General features: G+C 41.7%; 3 protein-coding genes across 6 annotated transcripts; 2 read left to right on the top strand and 1 right to left on the bottom strand.

Moving 5' to 3' along the window:
- The first annotated feature begins 2,341 nt into the window (after window positions 1-2,341).
- On the top strand, window positions 2,342-11,787 carry cax1 (cation/H+ exchanger protein 1). Of its 2 annotated transcripts, none has more exons than XM_077593992.1 (20): window positions 2,342-2,580; window positions 4,429-4,602; window positions 4,670-4,809; window positions 4,878-4,986; window positions 5,054-5,170; window positions 5,985-6,046; window positions 6,124-6,312; window positions 6,424-6,606; window positions 6,660-6,759; window positions 7,195-7,336; window positions 7,409-7,592; window positions 7,663-7,762; window positions 8,734-8,849; window positions 8,912-8,949; window positions 9,016-9,143; window positions 9,867-10,000; window positions 10,681-10,775; window positions 10,847-10,925; window positions 11,006-11,114; window positions 11,649-11,787. In XM_077593992.1, exons 1-20 carry the CDS (start codon window positions 2,493-2,495, stop codon window positions 11,720-11,722), a joined length of 2,361 nt encoding a protein of 786 aa, XP_077450118.1. In that variant the 5' UTR covers window positions 2,342-2,492; the 3' UTR covers window positions 11,723-11,787. The 2 variants fall into 2 exon arrangements, with proteins under 2 accessions (XP_077450118.1, XP_077450117.1); XM_077593991.1 differs by having other exon boundaries at window positions 9,016-9,269.
- Window positions 11,788-13,210: 1,423 nt separating this feature from the next.
- klhdc10 (kelch domain containing 10) lies at window positions 13,211-17,672 on the bottom strand. Of its 3 annotated transcripts, none has more exons than XM_077594290.1 (9): window positions 17,485-17,671; window positions 16,919-17,140; window positions 15,966-16,120; window positions 15,746-15,894; window positions 15,071-15,155; window positions 14,926-14,992; window positions 14,817-14,864; window positions 14,034-14,173; window positions 13,211-13,937 (listed from the first exon to the last, which is right to left on the bottom strand). In XM_077594290.1, the coding sequence occupies exons 1-9, from the start codon at window positions 17,558-17,560 to the stop codon at window positions 13,728-13,730; spliced, it is 1,152 nt and encodes a 383-aa protein (XP_077450416.1). In that variant the 5' UTR covers window positions 17,561-17,671; the 3' UTR covers window positions 13,211-13,727. The 3 variants fall into 3 exon arrangements, with proteins under 3 accessions (XP_077450416.1, XP_077450418.1, XP_077450417.1); XM_077594292.1 differs by having other exon boundaries at window positions 15,971-16,120; window positions 17,485-17,653; XM_077594291.1 differs by lacking the exon at window positions 14,817-14,864 and having other exon boundaries at window positions 17,485-17,672.
- On the top strand, window positions 16,961-21,097 carry zc3hc1 (zinc finger, C3HC-type containing 1). The gene is made up of 11 exons (XM_077594289.1): window positions 16,961-17,157; window positions 18,120-18,382; window positions 18,712-18,809; window positions 18,902-19,054; window positions 19,139-19,222; window positions 19,278-19,405; window positions 19,483-19,619; window positions 19,694-19,943; window positions 20,014-20,178; window positions 20,620-20,829; window positions 20,905-21,097. The coding sequence occupies exons 2-11, from the start codon at window positions 18,249-18,251 to the stop codon at window positions 20,974-20,976; spliced, it is 1,431 nt and encodes a 476-aa protein (XP_077450415.1). The 5' UTR covers window positions 16,961-17,157; window positions 18,120-18,248; the 3' UTR covers window positions 20,977-21,097.
- Window positions 21,098-21,302: the final 205 nt, after the last annotated feature.

Below are 21,302 nucleotides of genomic sequence, written 5' to 3'. Positions count from 1 at the left end.
CACGGAGGCGGGGGTTGTCCGGGGGGACTTTATCCACGGCAACAACGCACTCGTAAACGAACAAACAAATTTAAATTAACTTGGATTAATATATACAGACACACTCAAACACACGTTTAATGTAACTTTACACAAGACTGAATTCTAGTTTTTTTTTTTTTTACCTTTGTTCTGGGCGGGTTAGTTGTTTGCCACGCCTCCACCCTCACGTTCACTATCGATGGGCTTGTTTGCTGTTGTATTCCCTTCAAAATATTCCCAAAATGATGCACACAAATGTCCTCACAATCGGATAACGCACGACCACTTGCCAACGAGAAATAGTCTTGAATGAACGATCGCGGGAGCCAACAGTCTAAGGAAGGAATAATAGCCTACCCACGTATTGATTGTGGGTAATGAAGTTTTATTCTGAGAAAGGGTGCCATTGGCTATCGGTGTTGTGTGCACGAGTATACTTCACTACCCAGAAAGGCTGTGCGTTTCCTGGTCGAAACTCGTCTGATTAAATCGTTCAGTGCTCGTAGATATCTGTTATACACGAAAGAGATGAGGCAAAAAAGACGCATCTCAAAATTTTGATCGTATCTCGGGCAAATTATTCGATCGAAATTTTCATCGTACCTCGAGCATGTCGTAGGTAGAGCTGATCGTAGGTGGAGGTACCACTGTACAACTTGGCGACTTTGCAGTAGAACAGAAGAGGCAGCTATACTTCAAATGGAAAATTGAGCGATTATACTGTATCCCTTCTTTTATTGACATGGCAGGTTACCATTAAAGCAGACTAAACTATTTTCTGTCTCCTCTAGCCAGTAAACACTCAAAATTCCTTTTACAATGCACTCAATGGAAGGAAACAATACACTTTTTGTCATATAGTTTTATTTAAAGCACACCAAGTTACACAAGTAGCAATGTCTCATTTTCCATCCCTATATTATTTGAATATATACATTTCATTGCATTTCATCTTCCACTTTGTATTTGTTTTTGTGTATATAAGTTGTTCATAGATGTCATGCCAAGTGTATTATTTGTACAGATTTTTACCTCAAATAGTTTTAGTTTCAAAAGTATAAAAGGGATGAGGGTTTTTTTGTGGGGATATACAAGTTCACTCTTTTTTTTAAACTATTGCACGACATTATTAGTTGGGATATTTAGAGAAGTATTTATATTAGTCTGCTAGTTTATGTCAGTCCCTCCCAACTCTCCAATATATGAAGAAAGATTTTACTGATATTTCCTAGCCTTTAAAAATCATCAAGCTCTGTTTTTTTGTGTTTGATGGCAGTTATTTTTGTCCATGTTGCCTCACAGCTTTTCAGTCAATTTCTATGACCTTGTACCTGTTTTTACATGTCAATAAATGTAATCCAACGCAATTTCTATAGGGCAGGGGTGTCAGACTCGGGTTGGTTCATTTTAGATATAATATTTAGATTTTTTTATATAAATGGATTAAAAGCCCTGAATATTCAGTTTTTTTATAGATCTGAAACTGATTATTTTAGCTTTTTTTTAAATATATTTTTAGATTTTACAAAATGATTTTTGAACTTAAAACGCAGAAAAAATGGATTAAAAAATTACAATTATTGATTTAAAAGGGGGAAAATCAGGAAATTTAATATACATCTATACTCTTCTATATTTACTCTTCTATACTTCTACTATATGTATTTAGATTTTTTTTTAATTTGATTATAAGAACTGGATCAAAACACCCTAAATATTCAGTTTATATATATATATATATATATATTTATATATAAAACTGTTTATTTCAACTTTTTTTCTTAGTAAGGGAAAACATCTAATAATCATTTGTTTTTCATTTCAAATGGAAACAATTTTTTAGGGAAATTATATTCAATATTATAATGGAAAACCGAAAATATTTTTATATATTTATTTTTAGATTTTACAAGTGATTTTTGAACTAAAAACACAAAAAAATGGATTTAAAAAATTCAATTATTGATTTAAAAGGGGGAAATCAGATATTTTATTTTTTTGTCATTTCATCACTTTTAACGTACAAAAAGTCTCTGAATTCTTTTGACAACATTGTTATGCTGTGGCTAATAAATCAGTATCAATGATGTCATGCATGCAGAAGAGTAATAAAAAACTAAATTATGATTAAAGTACAGGTAGTGTCGACGCCGCAGTGACGCTCTTGTTAGTGCGTTCGGGACTCAGTTTTCTCACTAATAATTTCCATATTTTACCTCACAGGTTAGTGGAGAGCCATATGCCCCCATGGGAAGAGCCACATATGGCTCCCGAGCCATAGGTTCCCTACCCCTGTTATAGACACTTGGTTGGGCATTTAACGCCTCCCCTTCATCCTCCTCTTCCCCGTCCTTGTTTTGGTATTTCTTTCTTAGGCGATCACCAGCGTTTTGTGCTTCAAAACAGCACGACGGACGAAAAAAGAAAAAGAAAAAGATTAAATACATTTTTAAAGGACGGGTGACAAAGATATGTCCCTGACAAAATCCTCGATTGTGTCTTTCACAACAGCAGGCGAACGGGAGAACGTGAGAAGAAGATCCACACTGGAGTCCACGGGTGAGATTTTCATTTTAATTCTTTTTTCTTTATCTTTCACCTTTTTTGTTAGAATGTCACAAGTGCGTTTATCGTGTTTTTTATTCATTTATTTTTAAACAACAACAACAATTCTACTGTTTGATTGACGTTTGATTGACAACCTCATGATTCTGCCCGTTTCTGTAATAAAATGCACCTGTGGGCCAAATCAACACAGCTTTTGTTTGTTTTGGTTTAAAAAATAACTAATTGTTATTAATAATAACAATTTTGAACGTGATGGACAAGTAGCGAAAATGTCTTTCTTTTTTTAGACTTGTTTGGAGTTTATTTTGTTATCATTCAGCCAGTATTTTATTATTATATGACCTTGTAGCTCCCTTGTGATGAAAACAGCACTTTTGCTGGTTTAAATTTCATCTCCTGTTTAAAAAATGCTTTAATTTTCCCATTAAAATGTAATTTAATATGATTTTGTCCTTCAAGCTACCATACGAGTTCCACAATTTGACCGTAGTTGCCCATTTTTTGGTGCTTCTAGTCATGTGGTTGATCGTTTTTGATGGTTATTTGGATTTAGAGTGGCACGCGGTGATTTCAAATAAAATATAACATAAAAGCATTTATCTGCTCATCTTGAAATGTATACGAGTGATCACTTACTTACGGGTTTGAATAGAACAATGAAAGCGTGGGCACCTGCCAAAAGTTAGATTTGTAATTAACTTGTAAAGCTATTCATGAACAATTGACTTTAAGAGTGAAAATGTCTTCATTCGCAACTGTTATGAATTGACACAAATTATTCGTTGCACGTGTTTGGAGCAATGCAGTGATAATGTGATCATCGTAATATGTGTGTGGGTGTGACATGCATGACTCTCAGGAGGTTATTGTTAGTCACAGCAACTTGGATGGGAGCGCCACGCCCCCTTTTTGACCCTAACCCTAACCCTAACCAGTGGCGGTCCGTGCATTTTCTCGTAGCGCCTTCAACGGGTAAAATCCACTTCCTAGCAGCATTTAATGATTAAATACAAATACTGGAGCTTTTCAGACATTACAACCGGGCCAGGGGTGATTTTCCCAGGAAAAAAAGCGATGGACGTCAATGGCGAAATGGCAAAAATTGCATTAAAATGGGGTAAAATCCACTTCCTAGCAGCATTTAGTGATTAAATACAAACACCGGAGCTTTTCAGATATCAGAACTTGGCCCACAATTGAAATATTATTTAGGAATATAGCCATATTTTACTCACCAAAAATCCTTTTTAACTGTACACAATATCCATCCTCCTTTCTTTCTTCCTTCTTTTCTATCGCCATCAAAGCTAATGCTGAGCTAAAGTCGAGCCTGTCCTGTCGTATTTCTGGCATAGTCCGTCTTGAAAATAACTTTAAATCAACACAACAATATATTTGCTTGTGCAGCTCGCTCCAAATAGAGTTTGGTAGTTATGGCAAATCACTAGCCAATCATAGTTGGTGACGTATCCCTACGCCTGTGACAAGGTATTGTGGTGTTGCCAACTCGAAATCTGATTGGTTAAAGCAACAGTCTTATCGACGCTTGTTTAATGCAGCAGAGCCCACCAAACTGATTGTGAAGGCCTTGAGGCAGATTTCTGACCTTTGCAACAAATAATGGCTGAAATGTGATTGGTTCAATATGAAAACACACATCTGGAAGCAGTGCAACCAGAGGGGAAAGCAATGAAAGGAAGCTAACAGACAATTTGGAATTATTTAATAAGTATTGATGGCCAAAATATAATATATGATTCAGATATTTCTTAGGCCAGCAGAGAAGGCCTTGAAGGCCATGATGGCCCGCCACTGCCTAAACCATTTCCATCCATCCAGACGGCCACGATCCGGAACCAAATCGCCGCTTTCCACGGCTCCAGTCCCAAGCCGATCGACTCTGCGCCGGCCCGCATCACCCGGAGATCGCCGCCGTCGAGCCCCCCACGCCCGAGTCGTCGTCCAATCATTTCTGCCACTACACGCCCAAGTGTTTCCTAGCCGTGCACAGAGGTGACACGCACCCCTTGAAAATCTAATGTTATTTCGACAAACGCCGTCAAATCTATTTTGATGGCAGGCTGCGCGGGAGCACGCAGCAACTGGGAACGCTCGGCGTCGTTGCGCTACGGTGAGGAAGGCTGGCATGAAAGCACCTCCAAAACCACCATCAGAGCTGAGAATGAAGTGGAGGCGCACAGGGAGGCCAACAACTACAAGGTTAGTAACACCTATGTTAACTTGTTTTTTTTTAAAGTGACATTTTGTTTTTTTGTTTTTTTTTGTAGTTTGGCTTCCGAAAATGGAAAGGCAATGTGACCGAGAGGCTTATGGAAGACCGTTCGGATGTGGTCAAAGAGTTGTACTCGGACCTGAGCGTGGTCAAGCCCCAAGGAGGTACCTTTTGAATTCATTGTCTACGTGCTGATAGGACAGATTGGCTTCAAATTTGGTTGTCTTTCAGGCTCCACGGTGACATTGGGGAACATTGTTTATGTGCTTTTATTTGGATGGTGGCTGTCTTTAACCTACGTCCTCATTTGTCCTGTGATGTTCCTGACCATCGTTGGCGTCCCGTATGGTCGGTATCGTCTACTCCAAGGGTGTCAGACTCGGGTTGGTTCGCGGGCCGCTTTAACGTCAACTTGATTTCACGTAGGCCGGACCATTTTAGATATAATATTTAGATTTTTTTAAATAAATGGATTAAAAGCCCGGAATAGTCAGTTTTTTATAGATCTAAAACAATGTTTATTTTAGCTTTTTTTTAAAATATGTTTTCAGATTTTACAAAATGATTTTGGAACTAAAAACTGAAAAAATTGAGTAAAAAATTACAATTATTGATTTAAAAGGGGGAAAATCAGGTAATTTAATATACATCTATACTCTTCATTTTAATTTGATCCTAAAACAGAAAGTCGCCACTCATGATTTACTTTCTTGGGCCACACAAAATGATGCGGCGGTCCAGATTTGGCCCCGGAGCCGCCACTTTGACATTTATGATCTAAAACAATGCCTTTTTCCTTAGTAAGGAAAAATCTCTTTTAATCATTATGTGCCATATTAAAGTGAAAAACAGAAAATATTTTTTCTATATTTTTAGATATTACAAAATTATTTTTGAACTAAAAACAAAGAAAATATAGATTAAAAAAATAGCAATTATCGATTTAAAAGGAGGAAAATCAGGATATTTAATATACATCTATATCTATCATTTTAATTTGATCCTAAAACAGAAAGTCACCACTCATGATTTACTTTCCCGAGCCACACAAAATGATGCGACGGGCCAAATTTGGCCCGCGGGCCGCCACTTTGACACCTGTGGTCTACTCTGTATCTCTCAAAATGTTTGTCAAGACCCCTAATCATGTCTGTTGTTTTAGGAAAACTATGTTTAAAGTTGGCCTGGTACTTTATTTGGCCCTTTGGGAAGTCAGTGCAGAAGGTAAAATTATTGGATTTCCCCGGTCATTTCCTCGTGTGATCACACGATTCAAATTATCTTAAATTTGTTCATCCCAGGGTGCTGACTTCACCCAAAAATCTCCAACCAAGTCCCGGAGGTGCGAGGTCATCCCCGAAGAGCGAGACGCCGAGGAGAGCAAGGACGTGGTCATGGAAAATGACTCGGGCCCTCTTCTCATGTCTTCCCCGTTACCTGTCGAGTTGCCTTTGCCGGAATTCCCGATCAGGACCGGCTCAAAACTCTGGGTGAGGGAGGAGCCAGCCGACTGACGGACCTCAAACATTTTGCCGTTGTTTTGATGGCGCCAAATCTAAAAAAAAATTCAATAACTTGATCCCTAATTTGAATGAACGCAGTGTCGCTTGAGTACCATGGCATGGCTGCTTCTCGCCTATCCCGTCCTAGCGGTAGCGCACGCTTTGGCTTGCGTCATCTCCTGGCTGCTGGTGTTCACCATCCCCGTTTCCAAGATGAACGCCCGCACGCTCGCCATCCTCCTCCTGGCGCCCGAAGACGTGCACATACACGCGCCGGACAAGGTAATAAAAAAACAATTGGGAGACGCTCGTCCTAATCACATCGTGTTTTTCAGACGCTCCGGTCCGAAGCCAGAGTCGTCCTGTGCTGCTACCGTGCCGTCAACTTGTATTACTACAAGTACAGCGTACGGGGGATCAACATCTTTGCGCTGAGTATCCTTTTAAAAAAGCCCCGAACAATTTTTCCGTCATCCTTTTTTTTTTGGCAGTGGCTCCTTAGCCGGTAACCGGTCAAATAGCCTATGTGGTCCCATATGGCTATTTAGCCGGTAAGAATTCTGTGTGGGGTTAAATAGTAAGAAACTACGGCTACGGAGCCACTGCCTAAATAATAGTCATTAACACCTTCATTTGTGTAGAAGCAATTAGTCTACATGAAAGTAACACCTATAATTGTTAGTAGTGTGAGTAGAAACAGCTATAGGCAAAGTCAATCCATTTTGGGAATTGAAATTTAGCCGTAGTTTCTTACTATTTACCCCACACCGAATTCTTACCGCCTAAATAGCCATCTAGGCTATTTGACCGGTTATCGGCTAAGGAGCCCCTGCCTTTTTTTATCCTCCTTGCAACTACGCTCGCTCGCAGATCTTCTACCCCTGGTCGTCGTGGCGTTGGTTATCGGCTACGCCGACCAGGATCACAAATACTTCAGTTCGCAGACCAAGTTTGCCATGGCCATCAGCTCTATCATCCCGCTGTCCTATTATATCGGCATGGGCATCGCCAGGTAGATTTTGTCCTTCACCTCTGATTTATGCCATCGCAAATGATGAGTCACCGAAATGGCGTCTTCTCGCAGCATTTCCGCTCAGAGCAACTTTGCCGTGGGTGCGGTGGTGAACGCCACGTTCGGCTCCATCACCGAGATGACCTTCTATATCACGGCGCTCCTGCAGGGCCACCGCGCCGCCTCGAAATGCTACGAGGAGGTGGTCAAGGCCGCCCTCACTGGCACCCTGCTGGGATGCATCCTCTTTATACCCGTAAGCATCCTAACTGGATCCGAAGCCGTCTTAAAGTTTTAGGAATAAACTTATGATGTGACCAACACAGGGCATCTGCATGATTATCGGCGGGCTTAAACACCGGGAACAGCGGTTTAACAGCCGCTCGGCTGGAGTCAGCTCAGCTTTGCTCTTCATTTCCATTGGAGGTATGGGAGGAATATGGCCATTTGGTACATAGCATGTGTCAAAGTGGCGGCCCGGGGGCCAAATCTGGCCCGCCGCATCATTTTGTGTGGCCCGGGAAAGTAAATCATGACTGCCAACTTTCTGTTTCAGGATCAAATTCAAATGAAGAGTATAGATGTATATTACATTTCCTGATTTTCCCCCTATTAAATCAATAATTGTAATTTTTTAATCAATGTTTTCTGTTTGTAATTCAAAAATCTAAAAATATATTTAAAAAAAAGCTAAAATAAACATTGTTTTAGATCTATAAAAAACGGAATATTTAGGGATTTTGATCCAGTTCTTATAATCCAATATTAAAAAAATCTAAATATTATAGTCCGTCTTGAAAATGGCTTTAAATCAACACAACAATATATTTGCTTGTGCAGCTCGCGAGCTCCAGATACACTTTGGTAGCTCTGGCTAATTACTAGCTAATCATAGTTGGTGAAAGCGATGACATATCCCTCCGCCTGCGACAAGGCATTGTGGTGTTGCCAACTTGAAATCTGATTGGTTAAAGCAACAGTCTTATCGACGCTTGTTTAATGCAGCAGAGCCTGCAGAACTGATTGTGAAGGCCTTGAGGCAGATTTCTGACCCTGGCAACAAATAATGGCTGAAATGTGATTGGTTAAATGCTTCAATATGAAAACACACATCTGGAAGCAGTGCAACCAGGGGGAAAGGCAATGAAAGGAAGCTAACAGACAATTTGGAATTATTTAATAAGTATTCATGGACAAAATATAATATATGATTCAGATATTTCTTAGGCCAGCAGAGAAGGCCTTGATTAAACGGCATAATACGGTAGTAAAGTCATTTCCCAATATCACAACAATGGTTTAAAAGTGTATTCTTGGGAGTGAAGCTTATCGCCAGATATGACTTCAATTTTTCGACTTTCTGTGAAGAGCAAAATCCGTTTGTTTTTCTTCCACAGGTGTTTTTGCACCCACCCTCTTCTCCAAGGCCTTTGGCAGTCTCGTATGCGAGACCTGCTCCAACGTTCCAGGGAATGCCAGTTTGCCCTTTGTGTGCAACTGCCACTACGACATGGTAATATCGATCATGAATTCCTCTGGAAAATTGCTACATTTCCTCTTTCTTCTTTTTTGCAGAGTAAAATGGACCCCCAGTTGATTATTATGCATATCGAGTAAGTCCACCACAAGCTCCATTTTTTTGGAAAAAGTCTGTGATGGCTCACCACGATTGATTCCAGGCCTCTGGTGTACACCATTTCCGTGCTGCTGCCCGCCGCCTACCTCATCGGCCTGGTCTTTACCTTAAAAACCCACTCGCACATCTACGATATCCACATCAGCGATGGCCAAGATGGCCATGCCCACGGTCAGTACGCTGTCCACGAATGCGGCACAACCGTCGGCCCCGCCCATGCCGGCGACGCCGGTCCGCTCCCCGCTGGCAACTCATGCATTAACGCCAGCGTTGTCTCGCCACTCCACTTTGCCACAGGTGCGTCGTGCATGTTGCCCATTTATTTCCACATGGGTCACAAAAAAAACATGTTATAGAGCATGTGTCAAAGTGGCGGCCCGGGGGCCAAATCTGGCCCGCCGCATCATTTTATGTGGCCGGGGAAAGTAAATTGTGACTTTCTCTTTTAGGATCAAATTAAAATGAAGAGTATAGATGTATATTAAATTTCCTGATTTTCCCACTTTTAAATCAATAATTGTAATTTTTTAATCAATTTTTTCAGTTTTTAGTTCAAAAATCCTTTTGTAAAATCAAAAAAAAATATAAAAAAATATAAAATAAACATTGTTTTAGATCTATAAAAAACTACGAAATGGGCCTCACAGTTTTGAGATTGAGGGTTCAATCCCCGGTGGGTTCCGACTTTCCAAGTGTGGAGTTTGCATGTTCCACCCGGATCACGCGTGGCTTTTCTTCAGGTACTCCGGTTTCCTCGCACATCCCCAAAAACATGCACGCTAGGCTGGTTGAGGACTCTTAAAACAACATTTGTTTGTATTTTAGAACGTGAGAGTGAAGTAGGCAAATTCCAAATATGACAAATTCAGTTTACAACAACCAGGTGTTAAACAGGTCACCACGTGGTCCACTGGTCGCGGTGGAGGGCGCTCGCCGTGCTAATTACGGCCACCGTGCTGATGGCCTGCTGCGCTGACCTGAGCACAAACAACATTGAACCCATGCTGACCAACTCCTCCATCTCTCAGGTGTTTTCAAGAACAACTTTTCTCTCAATCTTTAGTCCAGGGGTAGGGAACCTATGGCTCGGGAGCCATATGTGGCTCTTCCGATGGGTGCATGTGGCTCTTCGCTAACCTGTGACATACCTGTCAACCTCTGCCGATAACTGCCCTTATAAATGATTATTGATTCCCCTTACAAACCCCCCAAAAAACCTTACAAACACCGTACGGTGTTTGTAAGGTTTTTGGGGGGTTTGTAAGGGGAATCAATAATCATTTATAAGGGCAGTTATCGGAAAAGGTTGACAGGTATGCTGTGAGGTAAAATATGTTTTTAAACCGCTGGTGACAGAGTCGAGTCCCGAATGCACCAATAGGAGCGTCACGTCGGCACTATGGCGCTGACAGTACCTCTAACTTTAATCATCTTTTTTTTTTTAATTATATTTTTATTAGACTTTTCTGCATGCATATTTTCATTGGTTAGCAACTGCACGACAGTGCTGTCAAAATAATTCATTTAGTACTTTAAAAGTGGTAAAATGACCCCAAAAAAGTCACATTTTTACATTAAAATTCTGAGTATGGCTCTTAAAGAAATAAAATTTGAAAATAGGAATGGTTTATGGCTCTCTGTGTCAAAAAGGTTCCTGACCCCTGCTTTAGTCAATTCCATCTCATAACCACCATCGTGCTTTCTACAGTACTTCATTGGCGTGACCGTTTTAGCGATGGTGCCCGAACTCCCCGAGATTGTCAACGGGATCCAGTTTGCGCTGCAGAATAACATCAGTTTGAGGTATTTCAACCGTCACGTTACGGCTTCCTAAATACGGTTCATATTTGAACATTTTTTGTGGGGCATATCAGTCTGGAAGTGGGAAGCTGTATTGCAGTGCAGGTGTGCATGATTCAAATCCCTCTACTCATCCTGTTCAATGCCTTCTACGTAAGTCAATGATCTCGAGTGATGAACGATAGAAAAACTGTTTTAATTAATAATATTGTGCTTGTCTATTTTATGGCCAGGATGTAGGTTTTGTGCTACTGTTCAGTGACATCCATCTCTGGGCAAGCATCTTCAGTGTCATTCTAGTCAACTATATCTTCATGGATGGCAAATGTGACTACTTTCAGGGTAAGTTTGTCTTTTCTCAAATATATATACCGTATTTTCACGACTATAAGGCGCACTTAAAAGTCTTAAATTTTCTCCAAAATAGACAGGGCGCCTTATAATCCAGTGTGCTTTATATAGCTTGTTTTCCCTTGAAAAGTCCATCTTGAAAATGGCTTTAAATCAACACAACAATATATTTGCTTGTGCAGCTCGCTCCAGATACAGTTTGGTAGCTCTGGCTAATCACTAGCCAATCATAGTTGGTGAAAGCGATGACGTATCCCTACGCCTGCGAGAAGGCATTGTGGTGTTGCCAACTCGAAATCTGATTGGTTAAAGCAACAGTCTTATCGAGGCTTGTTTAATTCTATATCTTCATGGATGGCTAATGTGACTACTTTCAGGGTAATCCAGTGTGCTTTATATATGGAATTTAAAAAAAGAAGTGTCATTCATTGAGGGTGCGCCTTATAATGCAGTGCGCCTTATAGTCGTGAAAATATGGTGTATATTTTTGTTCTGCAGGATTGTTAAAACATCTTTTGTTTGTAGGCACTGCCCTGGTGGTGGTCTACCTCATTCTTTTGGCTTTGTACTTCTTTGCTCCTTCCCCACGTTCTTGTTAATTTGCCTGCTAATCCAAAATTTAAAAAAAAAAGTCCTATTTAATACTATGGAAGTATCCAAGTCTAAAAAAGTTCCCCATGTAGCCTCTGCATTTAAATGTTTTTTTTGCTATTTATTGTTAGTTTGGATTCTTTGGAAAATGTGATCAATAAATTCAGTTTATAACTCTTAATTCTTGCTTAATATTTGTTCGGCCCTTTGAATATATTTCAAGGCACTGCAGTTAAATAATTAAGATTGGTCATTATTTTAAATATTCTGTTTGTGCATTTTATAGAGGTGTTTGTGTTGCTATGCTCCCATTGGGTGAAAATGTTTCGCTTCAATTATATGAAAGGAGTCATCTTAGTAGATAAGCGTGTATTCAATAAACATAAATAATATATTCTTGTTTGTAGTGGTACCTCGACCTACGATCAGCTCTACCTACGACATGCTCGAGGTACGATGAAAATTTTGATCGAATAATTCGCCCGAGATACGATCAAAATTTCGAGATGCGACCAAGCCAGGTGGCCATGACATGAGGCTGTTTATCATTGTCGCGCAGTCTTTTTTTGCCGCATCTCTTTCGTGTATGACAGATATCTACGAGCACTGAACGATTTATTCAGATGAGTTTCGACCAGGAAACGCACAACGTGCATGCGCCGGCAAAAAGAGGGCTTTCTGGGTAATGAAGTATACTCGTGCACACAACACCGATAGCCAATGGCACCCTTTCTGAGAATAAAACGTATTTACCCACAATCAATACGTGGGTAGGCTGTTATTCCTTCCTTAGCCTGTTAGCTCCCGCGATCGCTCATTCAAGACTACTTCTCGTTGGCAAGTGGTCGTGCGTTATCCTATTGTGAGCACATTTGTGTGCATCATTTTGGGAATATTTTGAAGGGAATACAACAGCAAACAAGCCCATCGATAGCGAACGTGAGGGTGGAGGCGTGGCAAACAACTAACTCACCCAGAACGAAGTGAAAAAAAATGAAAACAAAATTAGAATTCAGTTTTGTGTAGTTACATTAAACGTGTTTGACTGTCTGTATATATTAATCCAAGTTAATTTAAATTTGTTTGTTCGTTTATGAGTGCGTTGTTGACGTGGATAAAGTCCCCCCGAACACCCCCTGCTTCCTTGTATGTCTCTGTCTCTACCCTCCGCGAAATGCGTCTAATTTTACTTCTATTAAACACATTTTAGTAATATTAAACCACTAGTTATGTGTTACTTTGTTAATAGATAGCGAATTAGGAGAAATAAAAAAAATCCAATCCAATATCCTGTTTTTGGTGTTTTTTCAGAGGGTTGGAACGAATTAATTTGTTTTTAGTTCATTTCAATGGGAAACGTTCGCTCGAGTTACGAAAAGCTCAACATACGATCTCAGTCCCGGAACGGATTAAGATCGTATATCAAGGTACCACTGTACTTTGAGGGTGTGGGTTGATCACCCAGGGTGCAAAATTAGCCAGGACCTCTTCTGAAATTTAGCGTCAGAGTTTAAACTTTATTCAGATAATAACATTTCAAATGGAATCTGATAGAGCACCAAATTCACAGTGACATGACTTTTTTTTAAAAGTTCATACGTATCAAGTAGGCTGCAAATTGCACTTACTAACCATTTGCCCGATGCATTACTGAATTTTGAAGTCTGTTAAACATGAGTACGGTAAAAGAAAAGCACGCCACTTTAAAAGATAAAAATGGTCGCAGGACGGTGTGGAGTTCTTCTAGTAAATATACATGCTCCATCCTTTGCAAACAAGTTTTTAGAAAATGGCAGGTACAACGATTTGAATTTGAGAAGCAAACCATTATTTGGCACGGAAAAATATTTCCCACTGCTGATGATGATGAGATGAGAAGCAAAATTGGGCAACATGTCAACTCCAGAATGGCAAAGAAGAAGAAAAAAATCCATATTTTCAGCATGCCACAGTGCAAAAAAAAAAGATCCCATCGTTTTTGGCAGAGCAGGAAAGACTCCTTTGACTTGTCGCTCATTTCAAGCGCTCGATGAGTTCCTGCGTGAGCCCCAGGTTGAGCAGCTGAATGGTGGATAGATAGGCCATGTGAGGGAAGGCCTGGTGGAGCCTCTCCCAGGACCTCTCCAGCAGGCTGGGCACGGCTAGCCAGATCTTGAAAAGAGATCCGGTCCTCTTCTTCTCGTGGATGTTCACCACACCGCCGTGGATGTACATGCAGCCCGTCTGCCGCAGAGGACGAAAAGCATAGATTTGTCACGTGTTCAGAAGTTCTCCTTTTCTCTGTTTTAAAATGGCCGAGCAGAGGAGCGTGGAACCCACCGGCGTAACAGCAGCGCAGTGAAAGTAGGCGGGCTCGGGCATCATGGCGGGCAGCCTGCTCCACTGCAACGTGTGCAGATTGATCTTCCACAGGTCAGCCAATATCAACTCGCCGGTGTAGCCGCCACAAATAAATACATCTAGAACAAGGGTGTCAGACTCGGGTTGGTTCGCGGGCCGCTTTGACGTCAACTTGATTTCATGTGGGCCGGACCATTTTAGATATAATATTTTTAGATTTTTTTTAAATAAATGGATTAAAATCCCTGATTATTCATTTTTTATAGATCTAAAACAATGTTTATTTTAGCTTTTTTTATATTTTTAGATTTTACAAAATGTTTTTGAACATGGACCATTTTAGATATAATATTTAGATATATTTTTTTAATAAATGGATTAAAATAACTGGATTAAAAGCCCTGAATATTCAGTTTTTTATAGACCTAAAACAATGTTTATTTTAGCTTTTTTTTAAATATATTTTTAGATTTTACAAAATGATTTTTGAACTAAAAACACAGAAAAAATGGATTAAAATATTGCAATTATTGATTTAAAAGGGGGAAAATCAGGAAATTTAATTTACATCTATTCTCTTCATTTGAATTTGATCCTAAAACAGAAATTCGGTACTCATGATTTACTTTGCCGGGCCACACAAAATGATGCGGCAGGCCAGATTTGGCCCCCGGGCCGCCACTTCGACACATGTGATCTAGAAGATAGTGAAATTATCACTTGGTTCAACCTGATAGCAACATTTTGCTTTTTTTTGCGTACCGTTTCGTATTTGAACACAACTGTGACATCTCCTGGGAGCGGGAAACCCTGTTGGAATAACACGCTTGTAAAAATGCAGAATATGTACAGTTAAATGAGTAGGACAAACCTATTTTGTCATGAGGTTTTGTGGCAATCTCCTCCCAGGAATTAGTCTCCAGGTTGTACGCGTGAATCTGTTATATGCAACAAAATGATGTATTTTGCTCAACAGCTCAATTGAATTTGAATGGGTTTTTTTTTATTTGGAGTACCTTGTCCAGAGGGTAAGATGTCCACATGGTCCCTCCACCCAAAATGTAGATCCTCTGTCCGTCCTGTGCTATTCCATGTCTGTATCTGTGAAAGCATGTCAACTGTTATACAATCCTGACAAAACTTACCGTATTTTCACGACTATAAGGCGCACATAAGTCTTAAATTTTCTCCAAAATAGACAGGGCGCCTTATAATCCAGTGCGCTTTATAGATGGACCAATACTAAAATTGTTATCACGATAAAATAAAATAAATCAGTCGATAGCTACCAGCTAGCTACTATTTGCGAATGGATTGTGGCCGCCTGGATAAACGTATTAAACTCAGCGTTGTTCAATTCGGACACAGAAAATGAGGATTTTGATGGATTTTTGGGTGATGATGACATGAGTACATTGTAAAATGGCTAAATAAAGTACAACCGAACTCAGTTTTGCTTCCGTTGCCTTTTTAAAAACGTGTTTTTAGCGTGTGGGTGTAGCGTGTATGTTTAAGCTGGTGTATGTTTTGCCATGCCTGGCTGCGTCTATAAAAACGGTGCGTCCTTTGTGTGTGTCAAATACAGAAATAGCACTCGTTATTGACACTGCGGCTAAAAATACGATGCGCCGAATAGTCGTGAAAATACGGTATATCTTGGTTGACTTTGAATGGTTATTTTGATAACATACCGTTCCTCGGGTAGGTCATCTGGAGGGTTGTTAGGCTTTAGGTGGATCCACTCCCTGGTGGTCAGGTCCAGCCTGTGCAGGTCTGTGCTGTATAGGTACCCCGTTGTCCCCCCGAACACGTAGAGAAAGCCATTTATGATGACCATCGCCTTGAAAAAGGGATAACAACCTGTTAAATTCCTTGACCTTGCTTGTAGCGTGCTAATAATAATGGAAGTACCTGACCGTAGATTCTATTGGGCTTCTTCCCGCGACAATTGAGGAGTGACCAGCGCTTGTATTTGACGTTGCATACATGAACGTCGTTCCCGTTGTTCTGGCCAAAGGGGATCCCGGTGCCGCCAAACACCAGCAAATTGTTACCATGCAACACGGCTGCAGTGAGGAAATGCGGATTAACGTTTAAAGCACATCAAAAAAATCATTGCCCTTTTTTCTGGTTTTGTCAATGGCGGGCCGTCAGGGCCTTCAAGGCCTTCTCTGCTGGCCTGAGAAATATCTGAATCATATATTATATTTTGTCCATCAACACTTATTAAATAATTCCAAATGGTCTGTTAGCTTCCTTTCATTGCTTTCCCCCCCTGGTTGCACTGCTTCCAGATGTGTTTTCATATTGAAGCATTTAACCAATCACATTTCAGCCATTATTTGTTGCCAGGTTCAGAAATCTGCCTCAAGGCCTTCACAATCAGTTCTGCAGGCTCTGCTGCATTGAACAAGCGTCAATGAGACTGTTGCTTTAACCAATCAGATTTTGAGTTGGCAACACCACAATGTATTGTCGCAGGCGTAGGGATACGTCATTGCCTTGTCGCAGGCGTAGGGATACGTCAGGCTATATTCCTAAATAATATTTCAATTGAGGGCCAAGTTCTGATATCTGAAGAGCTCCAGTGTTTGTATTTAAGCTCCAGTGTTTGTATTTAATCACGAAATGCTCCTAGGAAGTGGATTTCATCACATTTTAGTGCAATTTTTGCCATTTCGCCATTAACGTCCATCACTGTCTTTTCCCGAGGAAATCACCCCCCCCCCCCCCCCCCGGCACGGTTGTAATGTCTGAAAAGCTCCAGTATTTGTATTTAATCATTAAATGCTGTTAGGAAGTGGATTTTACCCGTTGAAGGCGCTACGAGAAAATGCATGGACCGCCACTGGGTTTAGTGTCACCTGACATGGAGGCAAGCTCCGTGGGCATAAAGCCCTCCGTTTGAATTTGCTGCCATCGGCCCGTGGCAAAGTGGTACTTCCACAGCTCTCGGAATAGCGGGTAGTCTTCGTTCTCGGAGCCACCCGACTCGTCGTAATCTGGGTTGTAGCCCCCAAAAACATAGAGGTTGGTGTTGTCGGCAACGCAGCGATGGCCACTGCGGGCGAAGGGTGTACGTTGACCTAAAGAGAAATGACATGTACGTACACATTGATGAAATACAACTGCAGTATGATCGGGGAGGATACTGGTTTTTTTTTTACACTATTAGATGTTTACACATCTAATACTATAGTGTCGAGCAGTGAACTGACACCAACTTGCTCCATTAATTAGCTTAACAATGACAAGAAATTCACTGCAGAGTTGATGTCATGTGTGTATTTGGGGTGTTAAAAAATAAAACGTATTCTCTGCTAGTGAATGTGGGAGCGTTAAATTAGCTTCGGGGCGCTCTGCAGTGTTATAGTAGCCATCGTTAGCATGCATGCTAATGTTGTTGACCGATCGCCTGACGTCTGCCCACCTGACAACGGCCTGCTGGCCAGCTTCTCGAATTTATTCAACTGGTCTTGACGGCGATCGCATTGGTTGTCCGTCATTTTTTTTCCAGATTGAGCGAGGCCTCGCTCATAGCATCACACTGACCAAAAACGGCTGCTACTCAAGTGCCCGCGAGACTTGATGGGTAATGATAGCAGTGCAGCGTAGTTACTAATATAGTGTGGGCAAAGTACGGCCCGCGGGCCATATACGGCCCGTTTTGCTTTTTAATCCGGCCCGTTTTGCTTTTTAATCCGGCCCGCCGACGTTGTCCAAATTATAGTAAAAATCAATGACCTCATTCATTTCCCTTTCCCCTGCAATACCCTCGTTTCCCCGATAGACGATGCACTAACTCCAGATTTTGATGCACTGGCAAAAAAGGGAGAACAACAACACAGTTCCCACTGAAATGTGAGTTTCTCTACTGTATTAAAAATAGCAACTTGCACATGTACGCACAGCAGCAGTACAGTATCTTAATTAACATGCCGCTCATCACTCTCAATTTAAAAACGGCTTTCTTTCGTTGAATAATATTTTCTTAATGTTGAAAGTAAATTTGAAAATAAATTTTCACCTTCAATTGTGTGTTTTTTCTTATATTTGAATCCCCAGGTTTGATAGATTACATTGCGTGTCCAAATGCTCCTGGCCTGATGGTCGAGAATTGCTGCTAGGGGGCAGTAATGCGTCTAAAATGTCTTGGACGCGACGTTGAACTAAGAGAAGAAAAGAGCGCCCAACATGGCGACTGTGGGTAACAGCCGTGGGGATCGGCTCAGCAACGCGAATGAAAACAAATCTTCCCTCACCTCGCCGGAGAAAATCCGCGAGCTTCTCAATGAGGGGGTCTCAGCAGCCGATACGGGTGTCAACAAGTACGTTAAAAAAACATTAATCTGCGTTTTACGACTCATTTATGCTAATCTATCTTGCTAACTGTGAGCATGGCATTTTGAAGTGTGTAACATGGAGAGTCGTGGGGATGGCTTCCTCAGGAAAGCGAGATTGCAGATTTTTGTTGCTGTCAGGCTCATTGGTTTGTGCATGCATCTTAGAGTGTCTTGCGTGAGTTATTTAATGCACATTTCCAAGTTATCTCTACTAGCCACACCGTTACGTTTGTGTGGGTGGAGCCTGCCAAATGAGAAACACTGGCAAAAATGATTGCACACGATTGAAACGATGTCTATTTTTGTAATTTTAGTGGACAAGGAGACTCAAAAGAAGTCCCAATCAACACTCCATCATCACCTTGTGAAGCAACTAACAAAGAGGCCTTCTTTACAAGAGTACAATCTTACTCTATATCCTTTTTTCCCTCCTTCTTCCTAATATTAAAGTGGCATGCAATCTGTCAGTCATCCATGTAGAAGTAAGTTTTCCTTAGCATAAACACTGCTTGAAATGGGCGGCGAAACCCCACACGCTCTCGCCCCTCTTGTGTGCTCGATACGGCTGGATCAACATCGCCCACGACACGCTCAAGTGTTCCAGCTGCCAGGCTTTCCTCTGTGCATCGCTACAACTCACGTTAGACTTTGAAAAATGTAAGATCAACGATTCAGGAGCCAGCTGCGTGCTTTCATTTTGATTTTTTTTCTGAGTCTGACCCTCTTCTCTCCTGTGATTAGATGAATCCCGCATAGCCGAGTTGTCTGCGCAACTTCAGACCAAACATGAGAGGTTTTGTCCCTGGCCAGATTTTCCTTGTCCAGGTAGGAACATTTTATTTTTATATTTGAAAAAAATGACAAATATCACACGTTTCAGAGCGGTTGTGGATTGTGACCGCCGAGGAGCCTTCCGAACTTTTGGCCGCTTTGATCGAGCGTTATCAGAGCGCGTGTAGGCTTGGACAACAACTTCCGTCTATGAAACCTGAGCTGCTGAAATCAATGGTGAAGAAAGCAGGGACGACCCCAAGATGAATACAACTACAAATATTTGACGCTCCCTGTCTTCTGTTTGTTTGCAGTCTTTGACTGAGGACGTTATAAGTGCTATCCTGCAGCTAATAGAGGACGAAGAAAAAAAAAAGGGAATCACGTCCTCCGAGCCTTTTGCGGTCCAGGTGGCTGCATGCATTGTTTCTCTCTGTGGCTGGGCTTCAAAGTGAGTTTTACTTTTGGGTTACCTTATCTGGCTAGAATAGATTCTAACGTTTTTTTTTTTTTTTTTTTGCTCAGCCCGGGCGTGTATAACGCAACGTTGCCCATCCTCTACTGCTCCTGCTGTATGCGCAAAGTGGGCATGTGGAATTTCCACCAAATGCTTGGCCAGGGAGGTGACGCAGATGTCGGGATGGAACCTCCGAGCGCCTCGCCGCTCCCTGCAGAAGGCAGCCAGGGGGAACAGTCCACTCCTCCTTCACCCACACCTCCTAGCACTCCGAGTCGCATGAAGCTAAGAAGCCAGGACTCCGGCCGCTTTGAACAGGCAAATTTTCATTTCACTTCAAAAACGTAACCTGCAAGCTATCAACTCTTTCTTAACCTCTTAACCGCAGGGCGAGGGCGCTCTCGTCGCTTTGCGAGCCCGGAGTCGAGACTCGCCGAGCCCCGTGGAAGAGTCGGCGAGTCCCTCAGTGAGGGGCAAGAGGGCTGCCCCTCGAAGCCGAGGGCAGGGTGAAAGTCTGTCGCTCCCTTCCAAACGTTTGTGCCTTTCATTAGCAGTAAGTGGCTTTCTCTTTTCCCCCTCTATACAGTGGTACCTCGACATACGATCGTAATCCGTTCCGAGACTGGGATCGTATGACGAGCTTCTCGTAACTCGAGCGGACGTTTCCCATTGAAATGAATTGAAAACAAATGAATTTGTTCCAACCCCCGTTGTTTACTTTGTATGTAAATGTAGACCAATGTGGGGGGAAAAGCGGTTGTGGAAATGCAAAGTCCACCCAGTGCTCGTAGATATATTTTATACACGAAAGAGATGCAAAAAAAGATGCATCACGAAATTTTGATCGTATCTCGGGCGAATTATTCGATCGAAATGTCCGTCGTAAGACGAGAATGTCTTATGACGAGCGGTCGTATGACGAGGTACCACTGTACTTCAAGGTCCCCAAACTGCAATCACGGATGGACTCATTCGCTTTTCTTTTTTTTTTTAGGACGAGGTGGTGCACAAGAGTGCGTTCGAGCCCCTGGCTCAGCACAGAGACTGGTGTCCCTGGGTGGCTGTTGGAAAGGAGAATGTGGATCCACAGGCCACGCGCCTTCCAGACGCCATGCCAGCGTCTCATCAGCAAGGCTGGAAAGCTGTCCTTGACCTCCTCATGCTCGCAAAAACCACAAACACCGTACCCAGCGCTACAACACAGGCAAGTCAAATATTTGGATTGTGTCAAAATGACTTGGCGGCTTATCAAATCTTCTCTTCTGTCTTGTCCTCCCAGGACCCGCCTGATCGATCTAAAAGGGTGTTTGCTATATTTCGTCAGTGGCAGATATCCGCCCCATCTGAGTAGAACACAGTGATTAAAACATCAAGCAAATAAATAGCATTGTGTCCTTTTTTTTTTTAAATCTGTAAGAGGAAGATTGAGTCATCCATGTCAGGAGACAAGTGTATGTCATGATGTATGTGAAGATCTGTGGAAGGGGGAAATTCCCTGACTATGAGAATCCAACACTGGATAGACAATGTTTACTTTCAATGTATGTTGAAACAGTGTTAGAGTATCCCCTTAAAATTCACAAATAGTGTAACTTTGCTGTGTGTGTGTGTGTGGGGGGGAAGTATTGTACGTAACTCCTGATCATGTCAGGTGGTCGTGAACTGCGTGCCAAGGAC

The sequence above is a fragment of the Stigmatopora argus genome, chromosome 23 (genome assembly GCF_051989625.1).
Source record: "Stigmatopora argus isolate UIUO_Sarg chromosome 23, RoL_Sarg_1.0, whole genome shotgun sequence".
Classification (NCBI taxonomy): Eukaryota; Metazoa; Chordata; class Actinopteri; order Syngnathiformes; family Syngnathidae; genus Stigmatopora; species Stigmatopora argus.
Note: the sequence above shows the minus strand (reverse complement) of the source record. Positions and strands in the feature narration are given on the sequence as shown.

Bases quoted from the DNA above. Each gene is read 5' to 3' on its own strand.
- klhdc10 (XM_077594290.1), bottom strand. From the start codon at position 17,560: ATGACGGACAACCAATGCGATCGCCGTCAAGACCAGTTGAATAAATTC. The intron at 14,993-15,070 runs GTACTCCAAATA...TGCATATAACAG, and splicing joins CATCTTACCCTCTGGACAAG to ATTCACGCGTACAACCTGGA. The intron at 14,174-14,816 runs GTACGCAAAAAA...CCCTTGTTCTAG, and splicing joins TTGTGTTCAAATACGAAACG to ATGTATTTATTTGTGGCGGC.
- zc3hc1 (XM_077594289.1), top strand. From the start codon at position 18,249: ATGGCGACTGTGGGTAACAGCCGTGGGGATCGGCTCAGCAACGCGAAT. The intron at 19,620-19,693 runs GTGAGTTTTACT...TTTTTTGCTCAG, and splicing joins CTCTGTGGCTGGGCTTCAAA to CCCGGGCGTGTATAACGCAA. The intron at 20,179-20,619 runs GTAAGTGGCTTT...TTTTTTTTTTAG, and splicing joins GTTTGTGCCTTTCATTAGCA to GACGAGGTGGTGCACAAGAG.
- cax1 (XM_077593991.1), top strand. From the start codon at position 2,493: ATGTCCCTGACAAAATCCTCGATTGTGTCTTTCACAACAGCAGGCGAA. The intron at 7,337-7,408 runs GTAGATTTTGTC...GTCTTCTCGCAG, and splicing joins ATCGGCATGGGCATCGCCAG to CATTTCCGCTCAGAGCAACT. The intron at 8,950-9,015 runs GTAAGTCCACCA...GATTGATTCCAG, and splicing joins TTGATTATTATGCATATCGA to GCCTCTGGTGTACACCATTT.